The 18283-nt window shown below is 31.7% G+C and overlaps 1 protein-coding gene across 1 annotated transcript in view; it reads right to left on the bottom strand.

Annotated features, from left to right (window-relative positions):
- Positions 1–758: 758 nt before the first annotated feature.
- LOC145287820 (protein phosphatase 1L-like) overlaps positions 759–18283 on the bottom strand; it is a 138355-nt gene continuing 120830 nt past the window's right edge. Inside the window, exons 2-4 of the mRNA XM_080135682.1 lie at positions 15100–15268; positions 8450–8580; positions 759–1713 (exon numbers count right to left, since the gene is read on the bottom strand). Coding sequence (XP_079991808.1) covers positions 1297–1713; positions 8450–8580; positions 15100–15268 — 717 coding nt within the window. The 3' untranslated portion in view covers positions 759–1296. The remainder of the gene's footprint in view (positions 1714–8449; positions 8581–15099; positions 15269–18283) is intronic.

Genomic DNA, 18283 nt, shown 5'->3' with positions numbered 1-18283 from the left:
AGTCTTTCACATCTCTATCATTATTTTTGTGGCAGATGCTCGACTGAGCTTCAATTTATGATCCCATCCATAAGACATTCTAGCTACAACCACTGTCAATATTTTTCCTTTCTCTCTCTAAACAAAACTTCCATGAGCAAAGTTTTTTTCCTCAAACTGCCCATCTGTGGAACATGGTGCTGCAGGGCTGGACTCTTTATCTGTGCCTAGACCTAAATGTAGATTCCATGAACAAAGTTGTTTTCTTAGAATTGCCTGCATGTGGAACTGTTCCGTTTGCCTGCTTTCCAGCTGACTACAATATGTTTTTTTTTTTTTACAAGGTGGTCACCACTTATCAAGGCCCAAAAGCCACTCAGGGATAAGGGTTATTGTAAGTACAGTACGTTAGTGTGGATGGTCGTCTTCAAGTCCAATGTGAACAAGTTCTTGATAAGCCATCCCCTTAAGTAATCCAATTCACCAAATTTCCACTTTAATGATTACTACGACATTTTCCCATTGACTACTGTACACACATTAACCCTTATCCTCGAGTGGCCTCCTGGCCTTGATGTGGTGTCTCCTTTGTAAAAATAAACCTGCAAATATTCTGAAACACTATAAAGATGATCATGTCTGACAAAAAAAAATGCAGACGATTTAACTGTAATAAACAAATGTAAATATAAACTCACAAACGTGTGAAAACAATATCTTTGCTACTCAAGAGCAGCAGTAAAAAAATTAAATATGACAATGATTAAAAATAACGCAAATGAATTTTATGAATGAGTTTTTTTCTTTCTTTCATTTAAAGGCAAAATAGGTAACTTTATTTTTCATAGATTTATTTTATTTGACTTCAGTCTTTATTTTTTTGATTTTCTTTAATTTCCCTTAAAAAAAAAAAAATTCAGTGAAATTTGTTTTATACAAAATCTTAAAAATAATTTTTTTTAAATCATTTCAGTGAAATTTGTTTTTTAAAAAAAATCATTTCAGTGAAATTTGTTTTTTAAAAAAATTATTTCAGTTAACTTTGTTTAAAAAAAATATTTCAGTGAAATTTGCTTTACAAAAAGAAATTATTTCAGTGAAATTTGTTTTATACAAAATCTTAAAAATTGTATAATGGAAATCAGTTTCTGGTTTGTACGAAATTTTTTTTTTTTTCAAAATGAAAAAAAAAAAAGAATAAATTAAAAATGAACTTGACCCCTCCCCCTCACGAAAAAAAAAAAAAAAATCAAACATTTTCCCACCCTCCCCACCAAAATGTTACAAAAAATGAAATTCAAGAAAGGCTCGATCATTTCAAAGATTTAAATCTTCCTTGATTTTTTCATTCTGATCTGACCGATAAAGACTGGCAGATGCTGTTCCAAAGTTGACCACCATTACGGTGATATTGTCCAGAGAGCCTCGGTAATAGGCCTGTAATACTATACTTTTAGCGCCAAAATGCGGCTCTGACAGTCTTTCTTGTATATAGTTAACAGCTTCTTCATTTGTGAAACAGTCCCATAAACCATCTGTGGCTAAAATTATGAATTTTGGCTCAAGTTCTTTCATGTCAAATGTGTAAACATCTGGTTCTGCAATGAGGAAATTTTTCTCCTTTAATGGGTAGTCTCCTAATGCCCTTGATGTTGCCAAAACACCGACTACACGCCAAACACCGTTGAAGGTAATGAAACCACCGGCCTGTTTGATTCGCCGTCTCTCTTTTAGCTGAAATAGACAAAATAAATTCAAAATGTAATGATCACAATATGTAGATTTAATTTTTAAAGTTTATTCATACAAATATGTGGTACTTGTCTAGCAAGGTCAGAAGGTCAGATATGACAAAATGTTTGGCGCAGTTTTACAGTTTGTAACTGTGCAAAGGGAGACCACTCTCGTTTACTAAAAGATTCGTTCATTTTTTCATCTCATAATTTAGAACGCGATATTTTTTATTAAATCAAAACATATTCTTTGAATAGTGGCGTAAAGACTAAATTTCGTATTATTACTGTTATCTACTTTGTTACATTAAAAAAAAAAAAATCGCAGCTTTCTTTTTGTAATGTGGTTTAAAAAATATATCACGTCCTAAATTATGAGATGAAAAAAATGAACGAATCTTTTAGTAAACGAGAGTTGTCTCCCTTGACACAGTGACATCCTGTAAAACAGCGCCAAATATTTGAATAATAATAATAATAATAATAATAATAATAATAATAATAATAATAATAATAATAATAATAATAATAATAATAATAATAATAATAATAATAAAAAAACAAGAAGCGAGTAAAGTGGGGAGTGATGTCATTGAAAGATTTACAAAATTTAATTATTGAAATCAAAACAATAACATTTCAAACATCAAAAGAACGTATCCAATACATAATATTCCCAAAATAGTTTTAAAAGATTTTAAAAAGTGTTTTCAATAATTCTTAAAAAAACACACACTCATTTCAATAATTCTTTAAAAAAACACACTCGTTTCAATAATTCTTAAAAAAAAAAAATACACTCATTTCAATAATGCTTTAAAAAAAACACACTCATTTCAATAATGCTTTAAAAAAACACACTCATTTCAATAATGCTTAAAAAAAAAACACACACACTCATTTCAATAATTCTTAATTAAAATAAAACTGTAAAAACTTGCTGAAAAACTCATTATTTAAAACGCCCTCCCCATCATAGTAGCCACTTTACATCTCAGAAACCTATGTTTGAAGTGAATAACAATAAAAAAATCACTTTATCAAAATGATTATCATTAATGTCCAGTCAAATAAAACTCGTGTTTTTATAATAATTCAGTCTTTTTGTCCATAATACTGAAATATTCTATTTTGGCGGGATTTGTAAAAATTCCAGTTGTATCTTTCTGTAATATATTTTCAAAATATATCTGATTATGAGAGTCTGTTAGGACAATAAAACCAACGATCAAAGGGAGAAAACTTATTTTGTTTCAAGCAGTCCCTTGTGTTAACTCTTGTTGACACTGGCAAGCACCATAAAAGAGCAACTTTAAATCCAGGGAAAATGAAGATGGAGATATATTACTTCCATCCAAGGTAGTTGTGACGCATAAACTCAAGAAATATCAGACTAAAACAACAGATATTTTAATCAATCTATGTGTTGCATCTTGTAAATAAAATATCCATGTCAAATTACTTCTTTCACTATTTTCCGTCTTTCATGTGTCACATACGCGTATAATTTTTCGGCATAATCTTTTGCAAGGCATTAATAGTTATGATATGCCAACACTTCTATTCATAACAGAGTCTATCTCCAAAACACTTGTACGAGTTTGTGACATTCTACAGATGTCTGGCATAAATGGAGACTCTATGATATTGTATCAACATTTTGATCTGAGCCTCAAAGTAAAGAAAGTGTATTTGAGTTTCACGTGCAACACAACAGTAACAGATGAAATTAAAACAATTGATTTGGTGACGCCATCTTTAAAATAGATGTGTAAATGATAACGTACACATAGACATGAAATATTGTTGCCATATCTGGGCTGATGCAGCTACCACTAACCTCTCCTTCTTAGGGTCCCCCCCAAAAAGGTCTCCAATCTAATCCGTCCTAAACTATCAACCAAGCTTATTGATGCAATGTTGAATTTCTGCGTCTATTTTACAAGTATTGTAACAGAATGTGCTCTTATGAACTCATAGCACTTGTATCATCCCCACCACCCGATGTAAATACTCTTGACTAACTCAACAAGCAGCAAAATCCCACCCCTTCACTGTTGAAGTCTCTAGATTCCGGATAGCATTCTACTAAGAGTACTTTCTTTCCTCAAACTGCTAGATTTTAAACTTCTTTCTCTCTTTTTCTGCTTCTATAACTAAAGTGCAGTAAATGTAAATGCAATACAAACATATGTTGCTGCTCAACTCCTTACATAGTGGCCCTGTAGACATGGCCCCACATAGTAACCCTTCACGTCCAAGCGGCTATATGCCTTGTTTGGGGTAAATAAGAATTTAAAAAAATTCCTTAGTGTACTACTATTAAAAAAGGGGAAAAAATATATATTTTTTTTTCACCCCAAACAAGGCACATTGCCACTTTGGTGTAGGGGGCTACTATCAGGGACAGTAACTACTGGGGCACTATGTTGGGATTTGGACAGCAAGTTACACTTGAACTTCTGCATGTCAGTACAGTTAGGGAAGCAGGGACCTGGAATGGAATTCCAGAGTCTAGCGGTTCTGGGGAAGAAACTACTGGAGTAGAAAGATCTGCCTGTCGAGTTTGTCAAGGGTGTCTACATCATGGGGGCACAAGTGTCTGCAGTTCGTCAGAGCATTCACCATTAAAATACTTGTAGAACAGGCAGAGGGATGCAACGTTTTATCGATGGGACAGAGGCTGAAGCTTAGATGCCAGTTCAGAGCCTATCAGATTGGCGACTTTCTTTTGAACCTTGTCTAGGAGTGAGAGACTAGCAGCAGATGCACCAGCCCAAATATGACAATAATACTCCATACATGGGAGAATGGTGGCCTTATAGAGGTACAGGATACTTTCATGCATCAGTAGTTTTCTAGCATGGTAGAGAGAGCCTACCTTTTTTGTAGCAGCTCTGGCAATGTTTTCAATATAATTGTTCCAACTCATGTTTCCTGTGAATGTTAGGCCAAGCAGTTTGAAAGATGTACTCTCAGACAGGGAGTCACTGGCCATTGCTATTGGTGGCAGAGAAGGTTTCTTGTAATTATTGAACGAAACCAGTTTAGTCTTGGCAGCATTGAATGTGACCATCCATTTATGTCCCCATTCCACTACAGATTGGAGGTTAATTTGGAGGTCAATTTCTTTAGATATGTGTTCATTTGAAGAGTTACTGTATTTCACTATTATTGGATTAATATTATATTATATTAATAATATATTACAATTAAGAATTGATTAAAATCAAGTATGCAAAAGTCGAAAAATATCTTCATATGGTGGATGTTTCTAATATGGCCAATATAAAGAAATTGTGCCACACAAAAGGGAAATAAATTTGTAATATGCGACAAGGGAAATAACTCCTGTTTTGAAAATAGAAAAAAAAATTAATTTCTATTAAGTGGGATTTATCTCCCTTGTGGCACAGAACGAACTTCTTAATTTTGTATAGCATAAATCAAAGTGCAAACCTGTTGAGATTTTCAATTGCAAACACCACATTCAAAATCAGCCATAAAGTTATTCAACTAAACTATGCGAATCAAGCCTTGCACGTATATAAAATATAAATTTCGTTAAGCTAATTATGAACATCTTAGAAAACCAAGTAATATTGCAAAACTTTTTATTAAATGAAAAAAAATCATTAAGCATTTTTATTTTCTGAAACTTTTGGTGGCATCCATCCTTATCGAAGAATTTTTTTTTTTTTTTAATTTTTTCCTCATTCTTTTGGTGTGGCTGATTCTCAGAAAAAAAAATTAAAATTATTTTTCATTTAATATATAAAATTATATAGCATTAGTTGGTTTTCTAAAATTTTCAGATTTAACGAAATAATGTTTTCAAAAGTTGTGATCAACTCGTTCTATTTAATTTTTGCACCAACCATGCAAAAACATCAATTCTGATTTTTATACAACTTTCAATGAGGTCGGACGTACAATTTTTCTCCTCTAGCCCCTCCCCCCACCGAAATTAGGAACGCCAACAAGATGAGAAAAAATATAACAAAATAATATTAATAATTTGATAAGTCTTAGAAAAAAAAAAATTTAATTATTTTTCATTTAATAAAAAAATTATATAGCATCACTCGGTTTTCTAAAGTCATAAAATTTAATCTTATGAAATAATACTTTCAAAAGATGATAATAATTCCTTTTTGTATATTTTTATTGAATAATTTTTTGCAATATTTGTTGATTTTTTATTTATATGTTACTTTTATAAAATTCCTAAAAAAAAATAATTGATGCTATAAAGTCCCACACATCCTGATTGCATCTCTAGAATTGGCATCTACATTATTCCATCTCAGTTAACCTCATCTTCATTTTAGACATTACTGTTTGATTTTTTTTTTCTTAGGAATGAATACTAAATCTAAAAGGGTTTTTTCAAATAATCTTTTACATTATGAAGAAAAGTTAAAACTATTAAATGAAGGAAATAAAATGTTATTTTCTATAATGAAGTTATAATCAGTTACTGTACTTCCTAACTTCCAGCATAGCGCTACCGGAAGCAGTGATAAGGCAAATCAGTTCCTTCGCTTTTGATTTTTAGTATTTCTATTGTGAAATGATTTATTGAAATAAAATATAAGAAAATAACATGATTGAAAAAATATACAATAAAAATTAAAAAAAGATAAAAATAACACAATTAGTCTTTATTTGTACTTCTAATAACAGAATTAAAAAAAAAAAAATAGAAGTTTTTATTTTTTTTTTAAATTTCATCAAAAATATATGCATATGAAATTATGAAAAAAAAAAAGCTTTTTTTTTTTATTTTAAAAAGTCTTTTTTTAATTTGGAAAATAATTTTTTTTTTATTTCAAAAATGAAATTTTTAATTTGAATTTATATAAGATATATTTGTGAAAGTATAAAAATGAAATTATTGAAATTAAAACAACAAATGAAATTATTGAAATCAAAATAAAATTTCAAACATCATAAAAAAAACCCTATTCAATACATAATATTCTGAAAATAGTTTTAAAAGTTTTCAATAATTCTTTGGAAAACCCCCACTCATTTCAATAATTCTTAACTAAAATAAGACTGAAAATTTTTTTTAATGATTATTAAATAAAAAAGAACAATCAGAAAAATGTAATAAAAAGAGTACATATACAGGGAAGATATAGGTTTGGAAGAAAAAAAGCGAAGGAACTGATTTGCCTTGTCACATTTCTATGGCAGAAGTTAAGAAGTATGTTAGCTAACTATAACCAACAGTGGCAATCCTGATTACCAGAGAAGAAATCTGGGTAAAATAAACAAAATAGTCAACAAATAACTGTTACCAAATACATTAAAATTTAATTTTCTACAAACTTTCAACTGTAAATTAAACTTGGCCAATTGCGAGTCAATCAAAGTGGAGATTGATTTTTTTTATGTGGTCACTAATTTTATGATTAAAAGATAGTAAAAAAAATCTTATGGTACAATTAATCCCAAGTCCAAGGGTAGTTGCTAGTCAAATTGACGCAAACTTTTTTAAAATCTTGTAACCCTGAAATTAACGATCACACATACAAAAATAATCCTTGCCATTTTTTGAACTGCAATTGACCAAATAAAAATAGATTTTGAAATAATGAAAATAATGCAGGTCGATAGAAAATTAAATTTTAAGGCATTTAGTAAAAGTTATTGCTTATATATTTTTCCTAATTTTGATTTCTTGGGTTTTACGTATACTGCATATATGCCTAGGAAGGATTTTTGTTGAAATGATAACTATTCCCATTGAGGTCTTAATTAATAAAATTAATTTCTTGCATGAAGATAAATAACACTATTATGAAGAATTGGGAGTTGAGATTTTTTTTTTATCTCTAAAGTTACCCATCACATTTTCAAATTTAGGCCCAAATAGCAATTTAGCTGACAAATCAAACTTTATTATTGAATTAATTTGGAATTCTTTTGAGATGAGGAATTTGTATAATTTATTTTTATTTAATTATTTGTTGACTATCATCCTCATCTTCTGTAGTTGTTTCACGACGTTTCGGCCAATTATTGCTCTGGCTTTTGTCAGGTCTTAAACCGTGATGGGATAGGGATGTCGAATTTCCCAACTGCATCCACAGCAATTACTATGGAAAGCAGTAATTTCTGTGGATGCAGTTGGGAGATTTGACATTGCTATCCCATCCCGGTTAACCACCTGATGAAGGCCAGAGGAATAATTAGCCAAAACGTCATGAAACAAGAAGATGAGGACGATAGTCTGCAAATAATTAAATAATTAAATAAAATCAAACTTTATTTTGACTAACAAATCTTCATTTGTCATTGTTGTATGATGTGATTAGCAGGAAAATTTGTAAGATTACTTAGTCTAGCTCAGATAATCCATGAAACATCTTTATCACACGTGGGAAATAATCGGTCACAATCACAAAAATCAACATTAGCAAGGGGAATAGCTCATATTTTTACTGAATCTAAAAAGAGTTGTCTCCCTTAAAAGTAAAATTTTATTTTATTTTGTAAAATTTAAAAAATGTGCAAACAAAAAACTTATAAAAAAACCCCAAAAAACTTATAAAACAAAAAACAAAAAAAATTCACTGCATCTCTAATCTAGTTACATTTTTAAAATCAAATATTTTATTCAATTTTCAAACTGGATTCATTTTTCTGAGTATTATGGTCTTGTCTATAATTTGATTAAGAAAGGAATTATAGAATATGTGTTGATTTTGATAAAATCAAGAACACACCTGTTGAGGTTTATGGTCGACTGTCATGGGAATTGCATTTCCATCTTTATCGCACATAACACCTCGAGAATCGCCCACATTTGCGACGGTCAAAATGTCATGTCTGAGAAGAGCAACGAGTGCGGTGGAACCTACAATGATAAAAGAATTCATAACAAATGGTTATATTAATGTTTAAAAAAATAGAGAGGGAGCAAGAGGGGGGAATAGAGGGAAGGGGGAAAGAAGGAGAAAAGGTGTGTGTGTGCGTGCGAGTGAGAGAGAGAGATAGCAAGCAAGTTGAATAATTTCATCACTTGCTAATCTCAGGATATTAAAAACTGTTTGTCCAGAACATCTATGAAGTGGACATAAACTTCACTAAATCTCAAGTGGGTTGAGCAGCTATCTTTTTGAGATGCAATTATTACTTTTCGAAGTAGAGAAATCGAAACCTGGGTAGCCAAAATATTTTCTATTCATGCACTAAGAATGAATCACGGTACATTTTTACATAAGTAACACGTTCAAGCAAAACAAAAAGGAAAATACAGATATAGAGGAATGGAAAAAAAGGATGATCAAAAAAAAAATATATATATATACGGTTTGCTGCAAGAAATCTCTAAATGGTCAGTTTCAAAATTAGCTCTGATTCTAAGAACTTAAACTTGCTTAGATACAATTACAGTAAAGAACTCCCTCTCTCTGTACCAAAAACTGAATAAAACTTCCATGAACAAAGTTTCTTTCCTAGAACATCCAAACTGTGGAGCAAAATATCATGCGGCTGCATCCCAACCAATTACAATATGGTCATCCTCAAGTCTAATGTAAGCAAATACCTGTTAAATCATGTTCTTTGATAATCAATTTCTCTTAATCTTCTACCAACTGTTTTCACTCTTCTTGTGGTGCCGATCATCATCCAGCTGACAATATCTTTGATTCTTATTCTTGAGTGGCCCTGGGGCTTGATTACTAAAATAGAATTATCATTATTTTTTTTTTTTACAAGGGAATCACCACTTATCAAGGCCCAAAGGCCACTCAAGGATAAGGAGTTTGGTGGTCACCGGGACAAAACCATAGTGATCATTAGTGTTGGAAACTGGGTAATAATTTGATTAAAGTGACGGCTCAACAAAAACTTGTTTACATTGGACTTGAACATGACATGGTCAGCTGGAAAGCAGGGCAGCAGAAAGAGTTTCACAGGTGGGCAGTTCTAGGAAAGAGTTTACATTTAGATTTAGGCACAGATAGGGAGTGGAGAGAATTGTTTATTGTGGTTGTAGCTAGACAAATGTTTTTTGGGTGAAAGTTTGACAAGTGTAGACACCCTATCTATATAAGAGCCAGGTACGTCCAAGGATGGAGTACTGTTGCCACATCTGGGCAGGAGCTGCTAGAAAGGCTTATCCTGCCTTGACAGAGTTCAAAATAGACTTCATAGTCTAGTGGGGGATGCCTTTTTCTCTTCCCTGCAACCTCTTTCTCACAGAAAAGACGTTGTGAGCCTGTCTCTGCTTTATCGTCTGAGCTCCAATCTATGGTCCCCCCCTCATCAAACATTTATGAGAAACACTAGTCTAGCTGAAAACACTATCAATAATTTCCCCCACTCTTTATCTGTGCCTAAACCTAAACATAGATTCCATGAACAAAGCTTCTTTCTTAGAACTGCCTACCTGTGGAATTCTCTTCCGTTTTCCTGCTTTCCAACTGACTACAATATGGTCGTCTTCAAGTCCAATGTAAACAAGTTCTTGATAAGCTGTTACTCTTAAGTAACCCAATTTACCAAATTTCCGTTTCTAACAATTACTATGATATTGTCCCTTTGACTACGGTACACACTTTAACCCTTACCCTCGAATAGCCTCTGGGCCTTGATAAATGGTGATTCCTTTGTAAAAAAAAAAAAAAAAAAGCTCAGACGAGCGCTTACCACAAAACTAATGATAGAGGAAAGACAGCTTAGCAACACCTTTTCTGTATAAAAGTGGTTGCAGGAAAGAGAATAGTGCATCATCTATTTGGTTTCGAAGTTGGTTTCGATTTGATAACAAAATCCAACCAAAAACAGAAACAACTTAAAATGAAACATTGACTCCCCAGAAACATCAACAAATTCAAGCAAGTTTAAACAAAACCAATACCGCCTGTAGATTTCATTATAGACAAAATATTTTGGTTTCCTACATAAAGTTAAATTAATTCAAAAGTAAAAAGGAATTTTTTATCGGAAACAAATTCCGGAATTACTCGTAATTAAGGAGATAACTTTTTTTTTCTGGTTAAATTCAAACGTCTTTTTGGGGAGCTTTATCTCCCCTTCCCAAGGAAGTAGGTGAGGGGAAAGTTTATGCAATATATATCTAACTTTAAAACATGCTGTAGAAAATAAAATAAATGAATTGGACACATTTCAAAGACAAAGCATGAAACCACTTGATATAAGGAGCTAACAAGAATAAAGAATGATTATCGCAAAGACAGAAGATGACTATTGGTGGATGCCTTGAAAAGGTTAAGGTTAAAGGTAGGTGGAAAACAGTCAGCAAGAAGAGAAGTCCGCAAGCCTTCAGTTCAGAACATGAAACTGTAATACAATGAGATATCAAAACATCGAACTGATGAAGACCACTAGACCAACAGTCAAACGAGCTGGAATAAAGGAAGCAGGGAATAGATCAGATAATTCTGAAGAATACATGCTATAATAGTATTTATAGTAAAAACTGACTAGTACTATCACGTCTTTAAGAGAGGTTGCGGAGAAGAGAAGGTGGTGCCATAAAAATGAACGATATGTTTCCACACTTTATCAAAACCTCTCAAATGGGACAGAGGGGTTTGTATTACTGCACATATAGATATGAAAAGTTGTCAAAAAACAAATATATAACAAATAAATGTTATCAAAGGTAAGATAAGTTACTTTTCTACCTAACTGGATAATTTTTTAGTGTTTTTATTTAATGTAACATGTTTATTCAGCTCGAAAAACATACAGTAGAAAATTAAAAATGGCGCTGGACTTTCTGTTGAATACAGTAAGTTTGGAAAAATGAATTAAAAATAAAAGACTATAAAAAATAATGTTAACAACTCACCGAATATGCCACCCTATGTCATGGTAACATATATTGAGCGAGTTTCTAACAGTATTTTGTATATAGTTGTGTTTTTTTGGCAACTTTTTCGAATCTATGTGTATAGTAATACAAACCTGGATAGAGATTCAGCAACCCTAACAATACTCCATACAAGGTTTGATAGTAGATTTGTAGAGATAGAGAATAGCCTCGCATATGAGAAAGTGTTTAGAGCGACAGAGAGAACCGAATAAATGAGATGCAGAAAAAGCAATCAAATGAGTAACCAGACACATTCACCAATTCTTTTTTTTTTTTTTTAATTTAATTTCGGTTAAATAATAAACAAACAAACATTTACAATTCTTTTTTCATTACAGACTTTTTTTTAATTTAATTAATTTTGTCTTAATGTTTCGTTTATTCATAGATTTTCTTTAAATAAAAAGTTTTGCAACTAAGTTTTTAAAAATTGTGTTGTAAATAAAACGATGTTTAAATTATAACAAAATATGGTTGAAATTTTTAGGCTAGTTCAATTCGTAAAACTTTTTGCAAATGAAAAAAGTTTGAAAAGGCAAAATTATAAATGTGCTTTGTTTGATTTGACCAGAAAATAAAGTAAAAAAAATGAAGCATGCTTGGTCCCCTGCAAGTGCACAGTGAACGAGGCATAAAAAAAATGACTAAGTTCAGCATTTGCACTCCCCTCCCATCTAACTCCAAAAGTCCCCAGGCGACATCAAATCCTGGTGAAAATGAACAAACGGTGCAGTTTTAGGCCTTAATATATGTAAATTTGAGTTTTGCACCATGCAAAAAAAAGAAATGACTAAGTCCATTATTTGCATTTTAGCCCCCAAAATCCCCAAGGCCATATTTAAATTTGAGTTCAGCACCATGCAAAACTGCTAAATATACATACACAGAAAATTTTGGACAAATATGGTTAAATAGTCCCAAAAATGGAGTGTTTTAATTGGCCCTAAAAGAGCCCCAGGGGCACACCCAAGAGTTATTGCAAAGTACAGACAAACAAAATTATATAGAAATCAATTAGTTACAACTTTGTAGAAAGTTTTTAAAAAATCCAAGGCATCAATTTTTTTTAATAAGCACAAAAGTGTCAATTTTAGCCATTTTAACCCGAAAGACACCCCCCTAGGGGAGCAACCGGAATTTTCCCAGAAAATCTGTTCTGTTACTTTTTTTTACTCATATCATGTCTGTGCAAAATTTCAAAAATTTCCAAAGCGTAGTTACTGAGAAAAGTGCAGACAGACAAATGAACAAGGATGAATTTACAGGTCCACCCTCCTTTTGTCAGGGGACCAAAAAAGAAATGAAATTAAGTAAAACAAAAAAAATTAAAAGTAAAAAAAACAACAAATTTTAAGGCAAAACATGTGTTTATTATCACTCATTGTGAAAACGCTTCAAGTCAGATTGATCCATAAATTTGATACCAGAATGCAAGTCTCTGAAGTTTTTGAACAGAGGGCTCTTTTTAAAAAATTTTTTTTTGTTTTTTTACTGTTTTTTCATCTCAAACAAGGAACATTGCCACTAAATCATAAAGGGCTACTATTTGAGACCAGATTTGCAGGGATACTATGCAGGGAGTTGGGCAGCAAGATGTCTGTTCACATTACATTTGAACTTCTGCATGTCAGTACAGTCAGGGAAGCAGGGGCCTGGGAGGGAATTCTAAAGTCTAGCAGTTTGAGAGGAGAAGCTATTTGAGTAGAAGACATTACTGCATCTAGAGATCTCTACACCGTAGGGGTGAGATTTTGCTGCTTGTCGAGAGTATTTACGTTGAGGGGAAACTAGTGCTTTAAGCTTGTCGGAGCATTTACCATAAAAGTACTTGTAAAACAAGCATTGGGATGCCACATTTTGGCAATAGGACAGAGGTTACAGTCTGACCAACAGTGTGGGACCTACTTGGTGACTCTTTTTCAAACCCTTTCTAGGAGTGAGAAACTAGTGGCAAATGCACCAGATGTGACAACAATATTCTATGCATCGGCGAATAGTGACTGTAGAAATACAGGATACTCTCAAACGTAAGTAACTTCCTAGTATAGTAGAGAGAGCCTACTTTCTTCACAGCAGCCTTGGCAATTACCTAAATATATTTGTTCCAATTCATGTTATTTGTGAATATACACGGACCAAAATAAAAAAAACTGACCTGGAGGTGTTTTAACTGTTTGGCTCATTAGCTTTGCCAGTGCTTATTCAAATTGGCACTTATAGCAACAATTAAAAGTAAAGAAAATACAGAAAAGTCTGTATGATGTACGTACTTGTTACAGAACAAGGAAGTCATATTCCAAAAATTGAGTAAATTGATCAAGTAGCTTTTTTAAACTAAGAAAATCAAAATTTATGATTTTTAGCGATTTTACTACTAAACTTCACTGAACATTCGGCTGAATTTTGACATCTCAACTTTGATTGGAGTTGTCTCCCCTTATTTATTTCATCGAATTTCTTGATGTCCAGCTCAAGTGTAAGTAACCCTTTAGCATGGTAGAGAGAGTCCACTTTCTTTGCAGCAGCCTTGGCAATTATCTCAATGTATCTGTTCCAACTACGATTTGCTTAATCGTAAAATTTGATTTTCTAGAATAATAAAAAACTACTTGATTAAATTACGTGATTTTTAGAATATGACATCTTCATTCAGTAACGTGTACGCACATCATGCAGACTTTTCTGTACTTTCTTTACTTTTAATTGCTACCATAAGTGCCAATTTGAATAAACACGGCTTTGCTTTTTAGTGAAACCGGTTTTTCAAAACATCGTACTTTTATTAATTTTTTTTGTTCAAACAAAAAAAAAAATCACACTATTTTCACACTATTCCATTAAAAAAATTTTCCTGAATATTTTTATGTTTTTCATAAGAACTCTACAGGCAGACTTTAGCGGGCTGGATCTGGTCCGTAAGCCGTAGTGGAGGGGTGAGACCAGGTTGTTCCCTGGACCAATCATACCCAACTACATCACTCCAAGGGAAGTTCTTCCACCCCCGAGTGCACCTGTGGATCTGCAAACGTTCCCATGGTCCTGTAAGGTCATCCCCGTGACTCTTTGGGTTGGCGCACTGCACTTAAATTATAAACATCTATAAAAAGTCTAGAACTCTGAGTTATTCCGGTTTCGGAGTACAAATTTCCAAAAATGACATTGTTGTCGATTTTCTACAACTACAAAGAACTTTTCCTCCTCCTTTCATGTACCTAACATAAAATGTAATTTCTATGAATAGAGTTTCTTTCTAGGAAATTCTCATCCATGCAGCACATTACTACAAGATGCGTCCCCTGAGGGCTGCAACGTGATGATCATCAAATGAAATGTTAATAAACACAGTTCTCATAAGTAATCAAATTCTATTAATTTCATTCTTTATTTTCAACCCTCTCATAACATTCATCATAATTCAATTGATAACTAATCCATTTCATTAACCCTGATCTTTGATTAGCTTTTAGTCTTGGTAACGAATGATTTAGGAATGTTAGGGAAAAAAAAGCAATGTTGTAGAAATGATACCCGACATATCCAATGTGGATTTGACAATCTCCAGCAGTTGGTGGTCCACATTGAGGAACTCTTCCGTGAGTAAATCCGCCATAGACTGTGTTGTGTCATCTTTAGGTAGTTTTAAAAGACGTACCATTAAACTCTTAAACAAGGCCTTTTCAGCAAAGTCAGCAGAAAACTAGAAAAAAAAAAAAAGAAAAGAGAAAAATTAAATCAATCGTCTGTCTGACTAAGGTATGGTTCGGTTCAGTCCTAGATAAAGATAAGGGGATTGCCTGAATGCCGATAGGGCAGTTCAAGTATATTTATAGACCAGAATGCACCTCTTTTTCTGCACTGATTTTTCAAAAGCCTATCTTAATTTGTGTCTAATCCTATCTAATTTGTATCACTGATAAAATTCAAAGAGTGTATGAAAATTCTAGACACATAATATAATTGGATATTTTTCCAGTAGTCATGCTATCCTTGATTCAATTGGCATTCAATGCTGACGATGGTCAAGTAGTTAACGACATGGACTGACACCCTGGATGTTCCAAGATCAAATCCAGTTTGTTCCACAAATATCACTTTTATTTAGGATGTCAACCTTCTTGTGTCAACCCTCTCGTAAGTACTTGATGTCTTTTGAGAAGGAATTCCGACTACAAAAATATCAGGGATACCAATGCCAACAATAGAATCTTTGGATTAATACAATACGATGATGAACTTGGCATCGTTCTGCTTCTTGATTTTTCTGCAATATCTCAAAGTTTAGGTCATTTGTAAATTGAATTTTTCTGCAATATCTCAAAATTTAGGTCATTTGTAAATTGAATTTTTCTGCAATATCTCAAAGTTTAGGTCATTTGTAAATTGAATTTTTCTGCAATATCTCAAAATTTAGGTCATTTGTAAATTGAATTTTTCTGCAATATCTCAAAGTTTAGGTAGGTCATTTGTAAATTGAATTTTTCTGCAATATCTCAAAATTTAGGTCATTTGTAAATTGAATTTTTCTGCAATATCTCAAAGTTTAGGTCATTTGTAAATTGAATTTTTCTGCAATATCTCAAAGTTTAGGTCATTTGTAAATTGAATTTTTCTGCAATATCTCAAAGTTTAGGTCATTTGTAAATTGAATTTTTCTGCAATATCTCAAAGTTTAGGTCATTTGTAAATTGAATTTTTCTGCAATATCTCAAAGTTTAGGTCATTTGTAAATTGAATTTTTCTGCAATATCTCAAAGTTTAGGTCATTTGTAAATTGAATTTTTCTGCAATATCTCAAAGTTTAGGTCATTTGTAAATTGAATTTTTCTGCAATATCTCAAAGTTTAGGTCATTTGTAAATTGAATTTTTCTGCAATATCTCAAAGTTTAGGTCATTTGTAAATTGAATTTTTCTGCAATATCTCAAAATTTAGGTCATTTGTAAATTGAATTTTTCTGCAATATCTCAAAATTTAGGTCATTTGTAAATTGAATTTTTCTGCAATATCTCAAAGTTTAGGTCATTTGTAAATTGAATTTTTCTGCAATATCTCAAAGTTTAGGTCATTTGTAAATTGAATTTTTCTGCAATATCTCAAAGTTTAGGTCATTTGTAAATTGAATTTTTCTGCAATATCTCAAAGTTTAGGTCATTTGTAAATTGAATTTTTCTGCAATATCTCAAAGTTTAGGTCATTTGTAAATTGAATTTTTCTGCAATATCTCAAAGTTTAGGTCATTTGTAAATTGAATTTTTCTGCAATATCTCAAAGTTTAGGTCATTTGTAAATTGAATTTTTCTGCAATATCTCAAAGTTTAGGTCATTTGTAAATTGAATTTTTCTGCAATATCTCAAAATTTAGGTCATTTGTAAATTGAATTTTTCTGCAATATCTCAAAATTTAGGTCATTTGTAAATTGAATTTTTCTGCAATATCTCAAAGTTTAGGTCATTTGTAAATTGAATTTTTCTGCAATATCTCAAAGTTTAGGTCATTTGTAAATTGAATTTTTCTGCAATATCTCAAAGTTTAGGTCATTTGTAAATTGAATTTTTCTGCAATATCTCAAAGTTTAGGTCATTTGTAAATTGAATTTTTCTGCAATATCTCAAAATTTAGGTCATTTGTAAATTGAATTTTTCTGCAATATCTCAAAGTTTAGGTCATTTGTAAATTGAATTTTTCTGCAATATCTCAAAATTTAGGTCATTTGTAAATTGAATTTTTCTGCAATATCTCAAAGTTTAGGTCATTTGTAAATTGAATTTTTCTGCAATATCTCAAAATTTAGGTCATTTGTAAATTGAATTTTTCTGCAATATCTCAAAGTTTAGGTCATTTGTAAATTGAATTTTTCTGCAATATCTCAAAGTTTAGGTCATTTGTAAATTGAATTTTTCTGCAATATCTCAAAGTTTAGGTCATTTGTAAATTGAATTTTTCTGCAATATCTCAAAATTTAGGTCATTTGTAAATTGAATTTTTCTGCAATATCTCAAAGTTTAGGTCATTTGTAAATTGAATTTTTCTGCAATATCTCAAAATTTAGGTCATTTGTAAATTGAATTTTTCTGCAATATCTCAAAATTTAGGTCATTTGTAAATTGAATTTTTCTGCAATATCTCAAAGTTTAGGTCATTTGTAAATCGAAAACCATTTTTCGCTGAAAATATGTAAACTTCAACTCCCAACATCCATATATAAAAAAAAGGAATCGTAAATTGCTTACAATATTGAACAAAATCATTATGTAGTAACATTAATATCAAGAAGAGATGGATAGTTTAAGAGAAGCCATCCACTGAACAACTATCCAGAAAGCATAACATCAGCTCTAAGAAATCTAGACCAAACACCAAAGGACACCACCTGAAAACTCACTACAGTTTGTATACTATACATGAAAGACTTATCAAAAAAAATTTAAAGAATATTTAATCCATATGACATCAAGGCAGTATTAAAGACTTCTCCAAAAGCATTTTATGCAAATTAAGCTTTCTACAGAAAAAGTCATGACTAAGAATTGTGTGCATGCGATTCCATGTAAGTGTGGAAAAATAAATGCAAGATATGCCATCTACAGTAGAACCCTGGATACAGCATTAAAAATTATTAACAAAACACAGTACAGTATATAATCATATAGCATTATAAATAACACTGTAAGGCGAGGCAAATACCGTAACCAGGGGATGGAAAACATCGTAT

The sequence above is a fragment of the Euprymna scolopes genome, chromosome 11 (assembly GCF_053919585.1).
Source record: "Euprymna scolopes isolate OS-2025 chromosome 11, ASM5391958v1, whole genome shotgun sequence".
NCBI classification, from domain to species: domain Eukaryota; kingdom Metazoa; phylum Mollusca; class Cephalopoda; order Sepiida; family Sepiolidae; genus Euprymna; species Euprymna scolopes.
This window is presented reverse-complemented; position numbering and strand designations above follow the sequence as displayed.